Consider the following 15,349-nt stretch of genomic DNA (forward strand, 5'->3'; position numbering starts at 1 on the left):
GAGTGAAAAAGTTGGGTTAAAGCTCAACATTCAGAAAAATAAGATCATGGCATCCAGTCCCATCACTTCATGGCAGATAGATGGAGAAACAGTGGAAACAGTGGCTGACTTTATTTTGGGGGGCTCCAAAATCACTGCAGATGGTGACTGCAGCCATGAAATTAAGAGACACTCCTTGGAAGAAAAGTTATGACCAACCTAGACAGCATATTAAAAAGCAGAGACATTACTTTGTCAACAAAGGTCCGTCTAGTCAAGGCTATGGTTTTTCCAGTAGTCATGTATGGATGTGAGAGTCGGACTATAAGAAAGCTGAGCACCAAAGAATTGATGCTTTTGAACTGTGGTGTTGGAGAAAACTCTTGAGAGTCCCTTGGACTGCAAGGAGATCCAACCAGTCCATCCTAAAGGAGATCAGTCCTGAGTGTTCATTGGAATGACTGATATTGAAGCTGAAACTCCAATACTTTGGCCACCTGATGTGAAGAGTTGACTCATTTGAAAGACCCTGATGCTGGGAAAGATTGAGGGCAGAAGGAGAAGGGGATGACAGAAGATGAGATAGTTGGATGGCATCACCAACTCAATGGACATGGGTTCGGGTGGACTCTGGGAGTTGGTGATGGACAGGGAGGCCTGGCATGCTGTGGTTCATGGTGTTACAAAGAGTCAGACATGACTGAGAGACTGAACTGAACTGAACTGAGTGCAGCACTTTCACAGAAGGAGAAGGGGACGACAGAAGATGAGATGATTGGATGGCATCACCGACTCAATGGACATGAGTTTGGGTAAACCCCGGGAGTTGGTGATGGACAGGGAGGCCTGGCATGCTGCAGTCCATGGGGTCATAAAGAGTAGGACATGACTGAGCGACTGAATTGAACTGATTTTCATTTTTATTTAGTTTGAAATATTTTCAACTTCTCTTGAGATTTCTCATGTGTCCTTTGTATCATTTACAAGTATATTGTTTCATCTCCAAATATTTTGGAATTTTCCAATTATTTCCTGGTAATTGATTCTCCTAGCAAAGGTTTCCTTGGTATCTCAGTGGTAAAGAATCCACCTGCCAATCTAGGAGACACAAGAGATGAGGGTTCAACACATGCATTAGGAAGATCCCCTGAAGAAGGAAATGGCAACACACTCTAGTATTCTTGCCTGGGAAATCCCAAGGAGAGACGAGCCTGGCAGGCTACAGTCCATGGGGTAGCAAAAGAGTCAGACAAGACTTAGCAACTAAACAACAACAGTAGATTTCTATTTTAATCACATTCTAGTCTGAGAATATAGTTTACATTATTTCAATTCTTTTGAATTTTTTAAGCTTGTTTTATGGCCTAGAATGTGATCTATCTTGGTAAATGTCCCATGTGAGCTTTAAAATAAGTATATTCTGCTGTTTTTCAATAAAGTAGTCTATAGATGTCAATTACATCCAGGTGATTGATGACGTTGTTCAGTTCAGTTCTCTTTACAGATTTCCAGCCAACTGGATCTACCAATTACCAACAGCATGGTACTGAAGTCTCCAACTATAATAATGAATTCATCTACTTCTCCTTGCAGTTCTATCAGTTTTTGCCTCCTGTTGTTAAGTACATAAATATCAAAGATTTCTATGTATGCTTGGAGAATTACCTTCTTTATCATTCTGTAGTGTACCTCTTCATCCTTGATAATTTTCCCTGATCTAAAATTTGCTTTGTCTAAAATTAAGATAGTTACTTGAAATTTTAACAGGGCTAGCATCTCTTTCATTTTCAGTGTATCTGTGGCTTTATATTTAAAGTGTACTTCCTGCAGAAAACCTAGTTGGGTCTTGAATTTTAGCAACTCTGTCAATTTCTGCCTTTTAATTGATGTATTAAACCTCTCACATTAAAGGTGACTGCTGATTCAGTTAGCATCTACCATATGTATAACTGCTTTCTATTCATGGCTTTTTCTTCTTTTTACATCTTCCTTTTTTCTGTCTTTTTATAGGGGCAGTCTGGGGAGATGAACACTCAGTAGTGCCAGTTGCCGGGATAGCAGTGGGGGTGTGGGGAGGGGTGAGCAGGCAGGGCTAGAGGAAGTTCCTGTGTTCAGCATTCTGCATTGATTTTTTCACAGAAGGCTGTGACTACAGAGAGCTGGCCACTGACAAGACAGCCTTCAGGCTGCTCCCTAATCCAATGCAGAGGCCCACAGCATGGAGCCTGCCCATGGAAACCTGGGCAGCTGGGGACAGAGCCAGGACCTAGTCCCTGAACAGGGCACACCTGTCAGTCCACACTCACCTTGGTCCCAGCAGTGGGCGCCAGCCCCACAGCAGCCATGTACGTGCTCCCGATGGTCTTGATCTTCTCTAGGTCTTTGTAAAAGTCTTTGTCCATGAGCTTTGTTTGAAACACAAAACTGTTAAATGTTACATAACATTTTAGACAAGTCACAGCAGTGTACAGCCGCCGGAAGCAAGCACAGAGCAGATAGGTGCATTCTGGAAAGCAATGTGTCTTCTTCATTTGGGCACAAGACAAGTTCTGGGATTGAACTGAGAAATGCAGGCCTCAGGGGCTCTAACAAAGGCATTTAAAAGAGGCATCAAGGAAGAACCGTGCAGAACACACCCCCATCCTCCAGCAGCTGGCCTCACGACCACCCAGGAGGAGGACAGGCCCCAGGGAGGGAAGCAGGCACAGACCGGAGGCCCGCTGTGGACAGTGCAGAGATACCTGCCCCCCATCCTGCAGGTAAGGCTGCCCACCTGAGCTTGGCATTCACAAGGAAGAGCACAGGCGCCACCACTCACCCTCCCCATCTTAAGGCAAAGTTTCCTCCTCAAATGTCACGATCGGCTGCGATTCCCAAGGAGACAAAATACATGTGATGCCCCTGGCCCCATGCCGTCCGCAGAGCACACGCTACATCAGTGGACACAATTCAGGACTCTGTAGGAGGGGGCACCCCAGGACACCCAGGCCCCAGGGTGTCAGGACTGCAGGGCGGCCCTTACCTCATCAAAGTCGGCGATGATCTCGTTCAGAAGGCGCAGACACTCCACCCCCATGTTGTTGCCATCCAGCTCAATGTAGAAGTCATTGAAGTTGGGGATGGATGCAAACATGACCCCCACCTGCGAGTACGACTGGTAATACAGGTCCTGGGGGGTGTCAAAGGTTGGGTCAGGCAGCGAATGGGCAGCCAGAGCAGCATTCAGGGCTAGTACTGGGGGCAGGCCCTGCAGACCAGGTCCTGAGATGTGGTTGCCAGGATGTGCTGGGACTCCCATGCCACATCAGGAAGGGGCTCAGAGGATCTAGGATGATTGGGGGAGGGGGGGTCATTCAGCTCATAGGTGGGTGCAGAGCCCCCTCAAATAGAGGCAGAGGCACCTAGGAAGGACACACTGTTTTGGGAAAACAACTGGCCCTGGACCCAGCAAGATGAAAAGATGAGCCCCAGATCTATTCCAGGTCAAAGCTGGTCAAGCTGAGCCTGGGGGCTTGTGCCTTTAGGACTTAAAAACCTAGCCTGAGCCTCTTTATTCTTGAGTCAGCTTTTGTAAGCCCTGCTCTGTGCTGTCCAGGTGCTTTCAGAGTTTTACTGCAGCAGGTTGTGGCCATTTGAATGTTCAGACCAACCCAGACAGCGCTGAGCACAGAGAAGGCAGTGAATAGCCAAGCAGGTGGGGTGTGGTTTCGAAGGCACCTGCTGCCCAAACTCAGCCAGAAGCGGGCCACCCAGGCCTTGAGGCAGCATTTTGCAACCTCATGTGTGACTTACTGCAGTATCCTGCCTTTCTTGTGGGGACAGTGGATGCTATGCTCTCTTCCAGGATCAAAGGGGAGGACATGCCAATTCTGATCACCTGTCAACCCCAAGTCCCAGGAGTCTTGGATCTGGCCCTGCCCTTGAGGGTGGGCAGAGGGGCCACTGCACCTCAGTGCATGCAGGCCCTAGGCTCACCATGTTGCGAGGGTTGGACATTAGGAAGTGCTGGGCAACGTGGGCTGGCAGGAGGTTGAAGAGAATCCTCTTGTTATCCAGCTTCACTTTCTCCATGTCATCCCGCTCCTCCTCTGCCTGGGAAGGGGGTCCTCCATTAAGTCACCCAGCCACCCATTCATGCTTTCTTCCCTCACTTGACAGCCCACCATATGACACTCCCTTACTTGACACCCCGCCATGTGACAAATTCTCACCTGGATCAGACTCTGAACCCTCTTCCAACAGGGTTTTGACTTTGGCGTGTTCATGTGTCTAGTTTTAGCAAGAACCCTGCTAAGTCAGTTTAACCAGATACCCCATCCTTGACATCTGATCACCCCAGATATTTGATCATGGTCCTCATCTCCAACCCTCCCCAGGTGATGTTAGATCTACGTGACCTACTCTCAGCCTGAATCCTGTTAGGTCAGTTCAGCCAGAACATCCCTCACCCCAGATGTCTCCTCTTAATAATTTTCCATCCACCACCCCCGACCCTGCTCCTTGACTATAAACCCCCTCTTGTCCATGCTACATTTAGGGCGGAGCTTCACCTCTCTCCCCCACTGCAGTGGTTCCTACACCCAACACCATGACCTGAATCATGTCTGCCTTACCATCTTCAACAAGAGTTCTGCATCTACACCTTTGACACACTCTTCTCTGTAATCATCCAAACTAAACACCAAGTGCACCGATGGTCTATACCAGGTTCATCTCCACGGCCCCACCAAGCAGAGGGACTGAATCAACATTAGGGGCCACAGGACCCATGAAATTCTGCACTAGTCATCACCCAGATCCGCTGGAACTTTCAAAGGCCAGTGAGGGGCTCAGTCCCCATTTCCAGGCTGAGAAGCCCCACCATCTGCCATCTGCAAACTGGAGGCCCAGGAGATCTGGTGCTGTAACTCCTGGAGGTCTGAGACCCAGGAGGGGCTGAGGGTGGAGACGTCCCAGGTGGTGCAGCCAGGAAAGAGGGGCCCCACTTCTCTCTTCCTCCACCGTTCTGTTCTATTCAGGCCTCCTTCAATGGATGGATGAAGCCCACCCACATTAGGAAGGAGAATCTGTTCTACTGAGTCCAGATTCAAATGCTAATCTCATCTAGAAATACCCTCCCAGACCAACCCAGAATAATGTATGGGCAAATAACTGGACACCTCATGATCCAGCCAAGCTGACACATAAACTAACCAGCATGATGTGCTCTTCCAAAACCCTCCTGTGCTGTCTCACTTGCCTTCCGGGGTATACAGGCCCCTCTTTGGGGTACCCAGGCTCTGAGAACCACCTACTCTTGGAGAAGCACAGAGAGGGAAATGACCTTTCCAAAGCACACAAAGTGAGAACTTAATCTCTAACTCTGGGACTAGGCTCACTTGAGGAAAAGGCCCTTTGTGAGACGTCTGCACGGACAATCATCAGCTAAGCAGAGGATCAGTGCTGGTGCTTGTCTCCACAGAGAGCAGCTACACTGCAGAGGGGAGATTCAGAGTGGACCAGGCTCGTCAGACCACATGGGGGACAGAGGAGCCCCCACCCCACTGTCAAGAGGCTGAAACACGAGAGGAGATGGGGTCAGAGGAACATCGATAAAGATGATAGCAATATCGTAAAAAGCAATGCCAGACAAAAGACAGTGGAACTGTATCTTTAACATATGGAAAATTTTAAAAATCAAAAACCCATAATCCTAAACCCAGCAAAAATATCTTTCAATCATGAAGGCAAAATGAAGAGTTTTTCAAACATACAAAAGCTGAAAGTATTCATCACCAACAGACTTGAGAGAACCATATGCCCTTCAGGCAGAAGGAAGATAACACTGGATAGAAACCTGGAAGTGCACAAAGAATGAAAAGTACCGGAAATCATAACTAACTGGGTTAACAAAAAACATTCTTTTTCATTATAATCTATCTTTAAAGTAAACTTTAATATTTATGATGGAAATAATAATATATTTGGGGAGTTATAATATATGTACAAATAAAGTCTATGATGATGTCAATGCAAAATCCCTAGGATGGAAAAAATTGATGTATATATTGTTATTAAGTTCTTATATGTAAGATAGTATAATACCACTTGAAGACAGACAATGCTAAGTATCTATTAAAATAACACAACAAACAGTTAGAGCTAATAAAAATACAGATCAAGTAGAACAATAAAAATATTTAATTAACCCAAATAGGTAGAAAAAGAGGGAAAAGAAAACAAATAGATGGGCAGGTGGGACAAATAGGAAACAGCAACATGGAAGATTAAAATACAATCACATCAATAATCACACTAATTGTAAATTATCTGAAGACCTCAATTAAAAGGCAGAGATTTAGGAATTAGATTAAAAGGCAAGATCCAATTGTATGTTGCTTACAAGAAATCCACTTTAAATAAAAAGATACAATAAGGGGGCACTCTCCATCCCCCTTCTGCTGTCTATGTCAGAAGCCTTTTCTTCTCACTTTAATGCAATTCTGCTATACAGAAGTTCTTGAGTGATCAAGCCTGGTCCCTGGTCCCAAAGCTAAATCTTTTTCTTCGGAGATCACGAATCTGACGTCGTTCACCATAAGCTACCTTGGGCACTTGTCTGGGATCTTCAGGACAAAGTAAAAACACTCAGAGCTCTAGCCTCTCTGCTTTCTCGGTATGCACGTTTTCTGCTTTACTTTACTACATCTACGGTGTGCTTGTGTGAACGAATGACACGCCCTGCACGAAGCAAGTGACGAGCCCTCCTCTGCAGTTTCCCTGTGACTCACAATGACTGAAGGCAGCCCCAAAAAGGGGAGCCCTGTCCAGGATTTATACCAACCTGCCCATGCCAAGAGTCGCCCAAGGTCCCTGCTAGCGGAGCGGCCAGAGATGGGCAAAGCATGTGGACCGAACTTTCCTTTCTCCGTCACCTTTTCCTGGTCTCTTTGACCATTTCATAATTTCGTGGGGAATCAGAACTACTAACATAATCTGTTGGATCATAGATTATGTGGACTTGTGATTCATGCCGTTACTATGTAGTTTTACTCAGACCCCAAACTTGGTAGTCACGGAAGCGCCTAGCCTTGCTAGGAGCCAAAAGTTACAAGAGCATGTTTGGGAGCGAGGCGGAGCTCTAGCTCCAGCAATGTCTCTCAGGCTAGAGGTCACGCTCTTCGCTGCCGGCCTCAGGGGCAAGCGATCTGACAGTCTTTGTCATGGCTGTGTCTCCTCTCTATGTGGACAGAAGCACTGCTGGTGACCACGAGGTTTTTGAGGACACAGATCAGGAGCTGCAGGATCTGGTCAAATTGGAAGTGCAATGGGCTTCTTCCTTGGGTAGCACTAGCTCTTAGTGGACCAGAGGAGGCTTCGTGGTGGCTTTTGTCTCAACTCCTTAGGTATTCCTTTTGTGGAATCTGTGGAAATGAACTGGAAGGACTGGCCCTAACAGCTCGGGAACAAAAATCACTTTTTCCTTGCTAGCCAACCCTCCCCCACCTCTTTTGCCTCACATATACTGGCATGGTGACACTCAGAAAGGACATCGTGGCTGTTGCTCATCCCTTTATGACTCACTGCTTCTCCTGCAGTCAGGCCTGCACACAGGAATGTGCATGGACACATGCTTCCCCTAGAAGTCCTGGCTTGGGAAACATTCTGGGAAAACTACTCTGCTCCACCTCAGGTGGCATCAGAGAAAAGGGCAAATCAAACAAAGGTCTTGGTGGTATGAAACTAAACCAGCTTGGGATGCTATCTGGAATGCACCCCCTGGTGCATCTCCACCCGGCCTCGGTGGTAGAACCAGGAGGAGTGAGTAAAACGCCTGCATTGGTAAGGGACAGACTAAGTCCGACCAGGGAAGCAAAGCTTTGGTGGAGAGTCTGTCTACACCCCCATCTAGAGCAGGGAAGGGCACTTCCAGTTGAAAAAAGCCACAGCTGTGGATGCCGCTTTTTTCTCGCTTACAGATGGGAGCTAGCAGTTCCAGAACCACTCCTTTAACATGTATTCTTTAAAAGCTGGGACAAGTTTGATCTCCAGAATTTAAAAAGACATGCCTGATCTTCTTCTGTGATATTGAATGGCCCAGTATCCTTTAGAAGACAGGGAACGCTGGCCTGTTGAAAGGTCTCTTAATTATGATACTATTTTACAACTAGACAGGTTCCATAGAAAACAAGAGAAATGGGTAGAAGTGCCATATGTGTTGCTCTTTATCTCTCTGCAAGACATGCCAGACCTATGTCCTAACGGTGCAGATTTGGGTGTGAAACCTTCAGCTCCCTCCTGTCCTCTTACTTTGCCCCTGTATCTGGGGCTCCCAACTGAATAGGCTGAGAGTCAAAGGCACCCTTTCAGGAGGGGATTCCTCAGTCTCAGTAGAAATTCAAACCATACCAACTGTGGTCCAGACTTTCTAGAGGATCCAGAAAAGTTCACAGAAGCCTTTATAGGGCTAACTTTGTGACCTTACTTGGAGAGATGTAATGTATGTCTTGGGCCAGACAGGCTAACTCCAAACTCGAGAACTCAAGTTTTGAGGGAAGCTACTACTTTTGGAGATGAATGGCTTGAACGTGAGACAAGGGAAAATAAGGATCATGAAATAGCCCTCCTTCCTACTGGGAGCCAAGCAGTTCCCATAACAGAACTGCTTTGCCTGATGTATTCTTGAAGGACTCAAGCGAGCACAAGCTAAGACTATGCTAAGTTGACTGACATAGAACAGGGAGAGAAGGAAATTCCTGATAACCTCCTATTAAATTCCTAAACAGACTATGTGAGGCTCTCCGCAAGTTTACTGATGTTGATCCTAAAAGCACAGAGGGAGAAATGGTCTTAGAAGATAAATTTCTCTCTCATTAAGCTCCAGATATCTGCTATAAGTTACAAAAACAGGCGTTCGAACCAGATCAATCTTTAGAAGAACTGTTGTAGCTGGCTCAGGCAGTATATTATGGTTGAGAATATAAGGAGGAAAATAGCAGGCAAAAAAGAACCAGGCAATAGACTGAAGCCCCAACAGTGGCTGTTAGACCTGCTCTGAAACAGCCTGAGGAAAAGTGCCCAGAGGGACCCAGGTGAAAAGGGAGGGGTATCTCAAGTGGGATTGCCATCAGGCATCTAAGCCACCCCCAGCTCCATGTCCAGTCTGCAAAGGACCATACTGGAGAAGAGACTGCCCTCCGAGGTGTAGGCCCCAGAGGTCAGGCTCTCAGGACAATCAGGACCAAAGGTGCCCAGGGGTCCCCACACAAGCTCCCATCCTAATTATACCTGAGGAACCCCGGGTTTTAACAATTCCAGGTCAATCAGTCCAATTTTCTTTTAGACACTGGGGCAACCTTCTCTGTGCTCACTGAAGCCCCTGGCCCACTTTCCTCCTGATCCACTACCATAACGGGACTGTCTGGACGAGTCAAATGTTATTATTTCAGTCATCCTTCAAACTGCAACTGGGACTCTGTACTATTTTCTCGAGTTTCTTATCATGCCAGAGTCTCCCTCACTCCTTCTGGGGAGGGATATATTGAACAAGGTCCAAGCCTCTGTTTTCATAAATATGGAGCCTGCTCTTTCTCTCCCATTAATAAATGCAAATCCTAGAGTGTGGGCTGATGGAAAAACTATGGGTTGAGCACAAAATGCTGCTCCTATCATTGTCAAGCTCAATGACCCTCACCTATTTTCACATCAAAAGCAGTATTCACTAAAGCCCGAGGTTAATGAATGGGCAAAATCTTCTCACTGACTTCTCACGATGTAAGTGGGATCTTAAACTCTATAAAGTTCAGAGTGACAATGGCTCTGTCTTTAAAGCTGCTGTAACTCAAGGGGTGTCAAAAGTTCTAGGAATAGAATACCACTTACACTGTTTCTGGAGACCCCAATCTTCAGAAAAAGTTGAAAAGGCTAACAACATTATTAAAAGACACCCATGTAAGCTAACTCAAGAAACAAAAGACAGTTGGTTTAAAGTCCTACCTGTAGCTTTAATGAGGGCTCAAACTGCCCATAAGAAGAAGGGACTGTCTCTATAACAGACTGTTTTTGCATACAGATATTGTCATAGATCCTAAAGCCTTGGAACTATTTGACTCAGCTTTCAGCTTTTCAATCTCATCATCAATTGAAGGCTTCCCATGGTGGGTTACTCCACTTCAAAGAAAGGACTTTCTTCAAGTCTGCGAATACCTTCACCAACAACAACCATATGTGATGCCTCTTCTTGATCTGATGACATCTAACAATCCTAAGATGGACGTAAGTCTGAGTGACCTCTGGGAGTTGGTGATGGACAGGGAGGCCTGGCGTGCTGCAATTCATGGGGTCGCAAAGAGTCGGACACGACTGACTGAACTGAACTGAACTGAACATATTGTACCTTAACTATAGACACAATCTGACTTTTAATTTTGATTTGGTTTTAACTTGGTTTAATGACTATTTTGCCTTACATCTGTAACTGTAAAATGTGGTTTGTTTCTAACCATCTAAAAGGTTTTAAGTTATAATAGGTTGTCCAGGCTCCTATGAGTGCCACAGCCTCCTCCAACTATTACCTGGGGCCCCTGGATGAGAGACTACATATGAGGGTTAGGAGAATATGTTGCCTCAACAATTTAGGGACCACGACCCTCAACAGCAGGAAGTAGTTATGAAATGAACATGATGCCCCTTCCCCTAGGCAACATAATTCTCCTAAAAGAAGAGGGGGGAATGAGAGGGTAACAGGCAGGAAAGCCAGGGGTCTCCAAACGGAGGAAACAGGCTGCAAGTGTCAGATATTTTTCAATCTCTCCCTTAAGCAGCAGGAGGAAATAAACTTCAAGTGTCAGACTTTTTTCTCTTAAAATTCTGTGTTGCCATGATGACACCCAGTTCCACCTGAACTTAACTTTTCTTGAACCTCAAGCTAATCAATCCATTTTTCTTATGGAAATGCTTTTCTTAACTACAGTAATAGATTTGTGTACTTGCTCTGTATTCGCAAAATCTATGTATTTGCTTTGGAATTTGCCTTTCTTCGAAATGGTTCCACCTAAGACTAACTTTTGGCTCAACACACAAGTATTCATATCAATTGTTTTATGGCTGGGGGATGATAACACCTCGTGCCATCCTATCTCAAAAATGCATATTGTGGGAGAGAAGACTGGTGAAACTCCGTCAGCCTTGAGGTGTCTCTCTTATCTGATTAATAGCTTTCTAACAGACATAAAACATCTGGTAAAAACTAGCAGGAGGGCACTCTCTGACCCCCTTCTGATGTCTAGGCCAGAAGCTTTCTCTGTCCCTTTTTATACTTTAATAAAACTCTGCTATACCAAAAAAAAAAAATACAATAAGGTTATATAAGTAACCTTTATTATATAAATTATATATATTATATATTATTATATATTTTATTATATTATATAATTAATATATAATTATATAATATTTATATAATATATAAATATAATATATATTATAAATAAATAATTATAAACATGTTTATATAATATAATATAATTAATATGTTATATATTAATATATAATAATTGTATAATATATACTATATAATATGTAATATAATATAGTATTATTATATTGTATAATATATACTATATAATATGTAATATAATATAGTATTATTATATTATATAATATATATAATATGACATATAATTTTATATATTATATTATATATAAATTATATAATATATAATATAATATATAATTTATATATATTAATAAATTATATATATTAATCATATAATATATATTATATAATTATATATTTTATATAATTATAATATAATATATATTATATATTTATATATTATATAATATATATTATATAAATTATTATATAAGGTTACATAAGTAACCTTTACAATACAATAAGTAAAATGAGGAGAAAGACTTAACAAGACAGCTGGATTACCTATATTAATATCAGACAAAACAGACTGCTGAGTGAAGCACATTACTTAGGAAAAGGTCTCTTTTTTTTAAGGTTCACTATTTATTTAGAGTTTTTGTTTTAGCCTGAAAATAGTTTGAACTGTGGAGATCAAACCAGTCAATCCTAAAGGAAATCAGACATGAATATTCATTGGAAGGACTGATGCTGAAGCTGAAGCACCAATACTTTGGCCACCTGATGCAAACAACTGACTATAAAGAAAAGACCCTGAAGCTGGGAAAGATTGAAGGCAGGAGAAGGGGACAACAGAGGATGAGATGGTTGGATGGCATCACCAACTCAACGGACATGAATTTGAGCAAGCTCCAGGAGCTGGTGATGGACAGGGAAGACTGGTGCGCTGCAGTCCATGAGGTCACAGAGAGTCGGACATGACTGAGCGACTGAACTGAACTGAAGATATATGAAAGGGTCTTTTTTGATAAGAGGGACAAAGGTTTCAATTTATCAAGAGGACATAATCCTAAACATTTATGCATGTAAAAACAGATCATCAAACTACATAAAACAAAAACTGATAGAACTTTAAGAAGTTAGAGAGAATGGTGTTGGAATCTCTATCTACAGGTATAGCTGGATATTTCCAACACCATTGTCTCTAAACTTGACAGAACGACTAGAGAGAAAATCAGTAAGGGTACAGAAGACCTGAAGGACGCTGTCAGCAACCTGATTTAACTGACATCTATAAAACACCATCCAACAGCCATGGAACCTCTCCCTGGCTAATTCCTTGATGTCACTGACTTGAGGGCTGGGTCAGGCTATGGGCTGTTTTGTCAATACAATGGCACTTCTATCACTGTTCTGGAATCATCTATGACTGACACATTTAATCCTTTATCAGCCTCTGGGCATTCAGGGCAGGGTTATGCTCCACTACATGAATGTCCCCATACAAGGCCTGGTGTAGATCAGGTCCTCGATAAGCAGCTACTGATGGAGCCAGGCAGGACACCAGGCGCAGAGAGAGGGCCACCCCAGGCTGTCTGCACTTCCCAACATGGTGACAGGTCTGATTTCCCTTGGGTGGGGGACATTCCTGGACTCAGAGCCCAAGGTTCAGCACCAGTGTTTGATTCTGTGGGCATTTCCTTGGCACTGTGTTTCGGAACACAGCCATGATAAACCCAGAAGCAGTGTCCTCAGTGAAGAGTGTTCTCAACCCAAGTCCCAGTGGTGACACCAGGGGCCAAGAACAGAGAACAGGATGAACAACACACATGGCATTTCAGATGTGAAACAAGGGTCATGAACTGGGTGGCATGAACTTAATCCCAAGGACCAGGTTACTGTCCCACATGTGGAGAAAGGAGGCCTGGGAAGGGAAGTGACTGAAGGAGGAGGTGCAGCTGGCCTCAGCTCGGCCCAGTGATCAAAAGCTCCATGTCTGAGCCAGGCCCTGCTCTGAGTGCCGAGAACAGCAGCTGCACAAATGGAAATTACCCTCAGAATAGATATTCCTTGTAGAGAAATTGTTTTATTATAATTGTCATCATGATTATCCATTGAGTTCAAAGAAAAAAAAAATCACTGGAGCAAAAGCATTCTGATAGTTACAGATTAAGAGGTTGAGAAGTCATCAGGAAGGAAAAGCCCATCTGTTTGTCTAGGCTTATAGAACCAATTGGGTCTCAATAAATAATTAACCAATGAGCCTTTGGTCTGGGAGTTTTGCAATAGTTTGAGGCACTCTGATATGCACATGACAGACTTAAATATCCACAGGACAAACGGGCAAAGTCTAGAAATGTTTTTGTTTTGTTGTGTTTACAGGAAAGTGAGGCGTTTCATGTTACATGTCCTTAGAAAAATACGTCAATGTGTTCCGTACAGGCAAGCCTTCCCTCCATGACACAGAGGTTCTCTTTTGCACCAAACTGCCTGGAAAGTTCATTTCACAGTGGGGCTGGGTGTACAAGGGGTATTGCTGAAGGAGAATCCCAGGACAGGGTCAACCACTGGACTTAATAACATTTAAAGGGACACCAGAGATTTCCTTGAAGGTTCAGTGGTAGACCTCCCCTTCTAACACAGGGGGTGCATGTTCAATCCCTGGTCCAGGAACTAAGATCCCACATGCTATGCAGTCAAAACACTAAAACATAAGACAGAAACAATACTGTAACAAATTCAGTAAAGACTTTAAAAATGGTTCACATCAAAAAAAAAAAAAAAGTCTTAAAAAGATAAAGGGACACCAGTGCGCTTGCCTGGAAAATCCCATGGATGGAGGAGCCTGGTAGGCTGCAGTCCATGGGGTCGTGAAGAGTCGGGCACGACTGAGCGACTTCACTTTCACTTTTCACTTTCACGCATTGGAGAAGGAAATGGCAACCCACTCCAGTGTTCTTGCCTGGAGAATCCCAGGGACGGGGGAGCCTGGTGGGCTGCCGTCTATGGGGTCGCACAGAGTTGGACATGACTGAAGCAACTTAGCAGCAGCAGTGCCTAGAATGGCCCTTGCCAACCCATTTGAAAGAAACTGCTTGCCCTGGGGGAGGGAGTCCCCAGTTGGGAGAGCCAACAGCAAGGGCCTCAGTCCCACTGAGAGTGAGATCCAGAGCAAGCATCTAGTCAAGGAGTGGGAACCATCTCACACACCCCCAGACCGATCCAGCTCTTCCCAGCTCATCCTAAGTCCGTTCTTCTCTAGTTCTGAGTGTCTATTCCTAACTGAAAGACCTTAAACCAGAGGGGCCAGCTGATGGCAGGGTAGACACATCTCTGAGACCAGCCAGTCTGGTCAGCCTGGAGAGCCAGCCAGAGCGGGACAAGACCAAGTTCAGCAGCGCAGTCTACCACAAAGAGGCTGTCCTCCATTACCTGGCAAGGTTTTGGCAAGCTGCAGTGGCCAGATGGCCTTTCCAGGAATGGTGTGCACTGCTCTCTTCCCCTGACATCTGTGCTGACCCAGGGCCAGGCCAGAGGACTCTACCTACCGGCCCCCTCACAGTTTCTGGTTGGACTCTGCCGCTGGAAGCATCAGGCAGGAGCTGGGAGGCAGGGAGCAGAGGGTGACGAGGTCCCTCCCAGCATGGTCACTGCAGGCTGGCCACATCCCTTGGACGAAGGCGGTGAATCCTGTCTGGGGGCCCGCCTTGTCCTGGTTCTGGGAACCACTCCTTCGCCCCCGAGGTCTGGGATGGGGGCTCTACTGTGCAGCCCTGGTCACTGCACCAGTCTAGGGTCGCCCTACCCTGACCCACCTTTCAGATGGTCCAGTGCCACAGCTCTCTTGACACTGTCACTCAGAAATGTGCCCTCTGCCCTCTGCCCAGACTGAGTGATATGTGCCTGAGACTGTGCCCACCTCCATCTTAGCCCCTTTTCCAATGGCCAACCCTGCCCAGGCTCCACCCAGCCACTTCAAAAGTGCCCTTCTGGTGGCCCCTGTAATGGTGGTGT

General features: G+C 45.0%; 1 protein-coding gene across 1 annotated transcript in view; it reads right to left on the reverse strand.

Annotated features, from left to right (window-relative positions):
• ADCY1 (adenylate cyclase 1) overlaps positions 1-15,349 on the reverse strand; it is a 98,002-nt gene that overhangs the window by 9,980 nt on the left and 72,673 nt on the right. Inside the window, exons 15-17 of the mRNA XM_068973245.1 lie at positions 3,955-4,071; positions 3,002-3,148; positions 2,286-2,384 (exon numbers count right to left, since the gene is read on the reverse strand). Coding sequence (XP_068829346.1) covers positions 2,286-2,384; positions 3,002-3,148; positions 3,955-4,071 — 363 coding nt within the window. The remainder of the gene's footprint in view (positions 1-2,285; positions 2,385-3,001; positions 3,149-3,954; positions 4,072-15,349) is intronic.

The sequence above is a fragment of the Capricornis sumatraensis genome, chromosome 5 (assembly GCF_032405125.1).
Source record: "Capricornis sumatraensis isolate serow.1 chromosome 5, serow.2, whole genome shotgun sequence".
Lineage (NCBI taxonomy): Eukaryota > Metazoa > Chordata > Mammalia > Artiodactyla > Bovidae > Capricornis > Capricornis sumatraensis.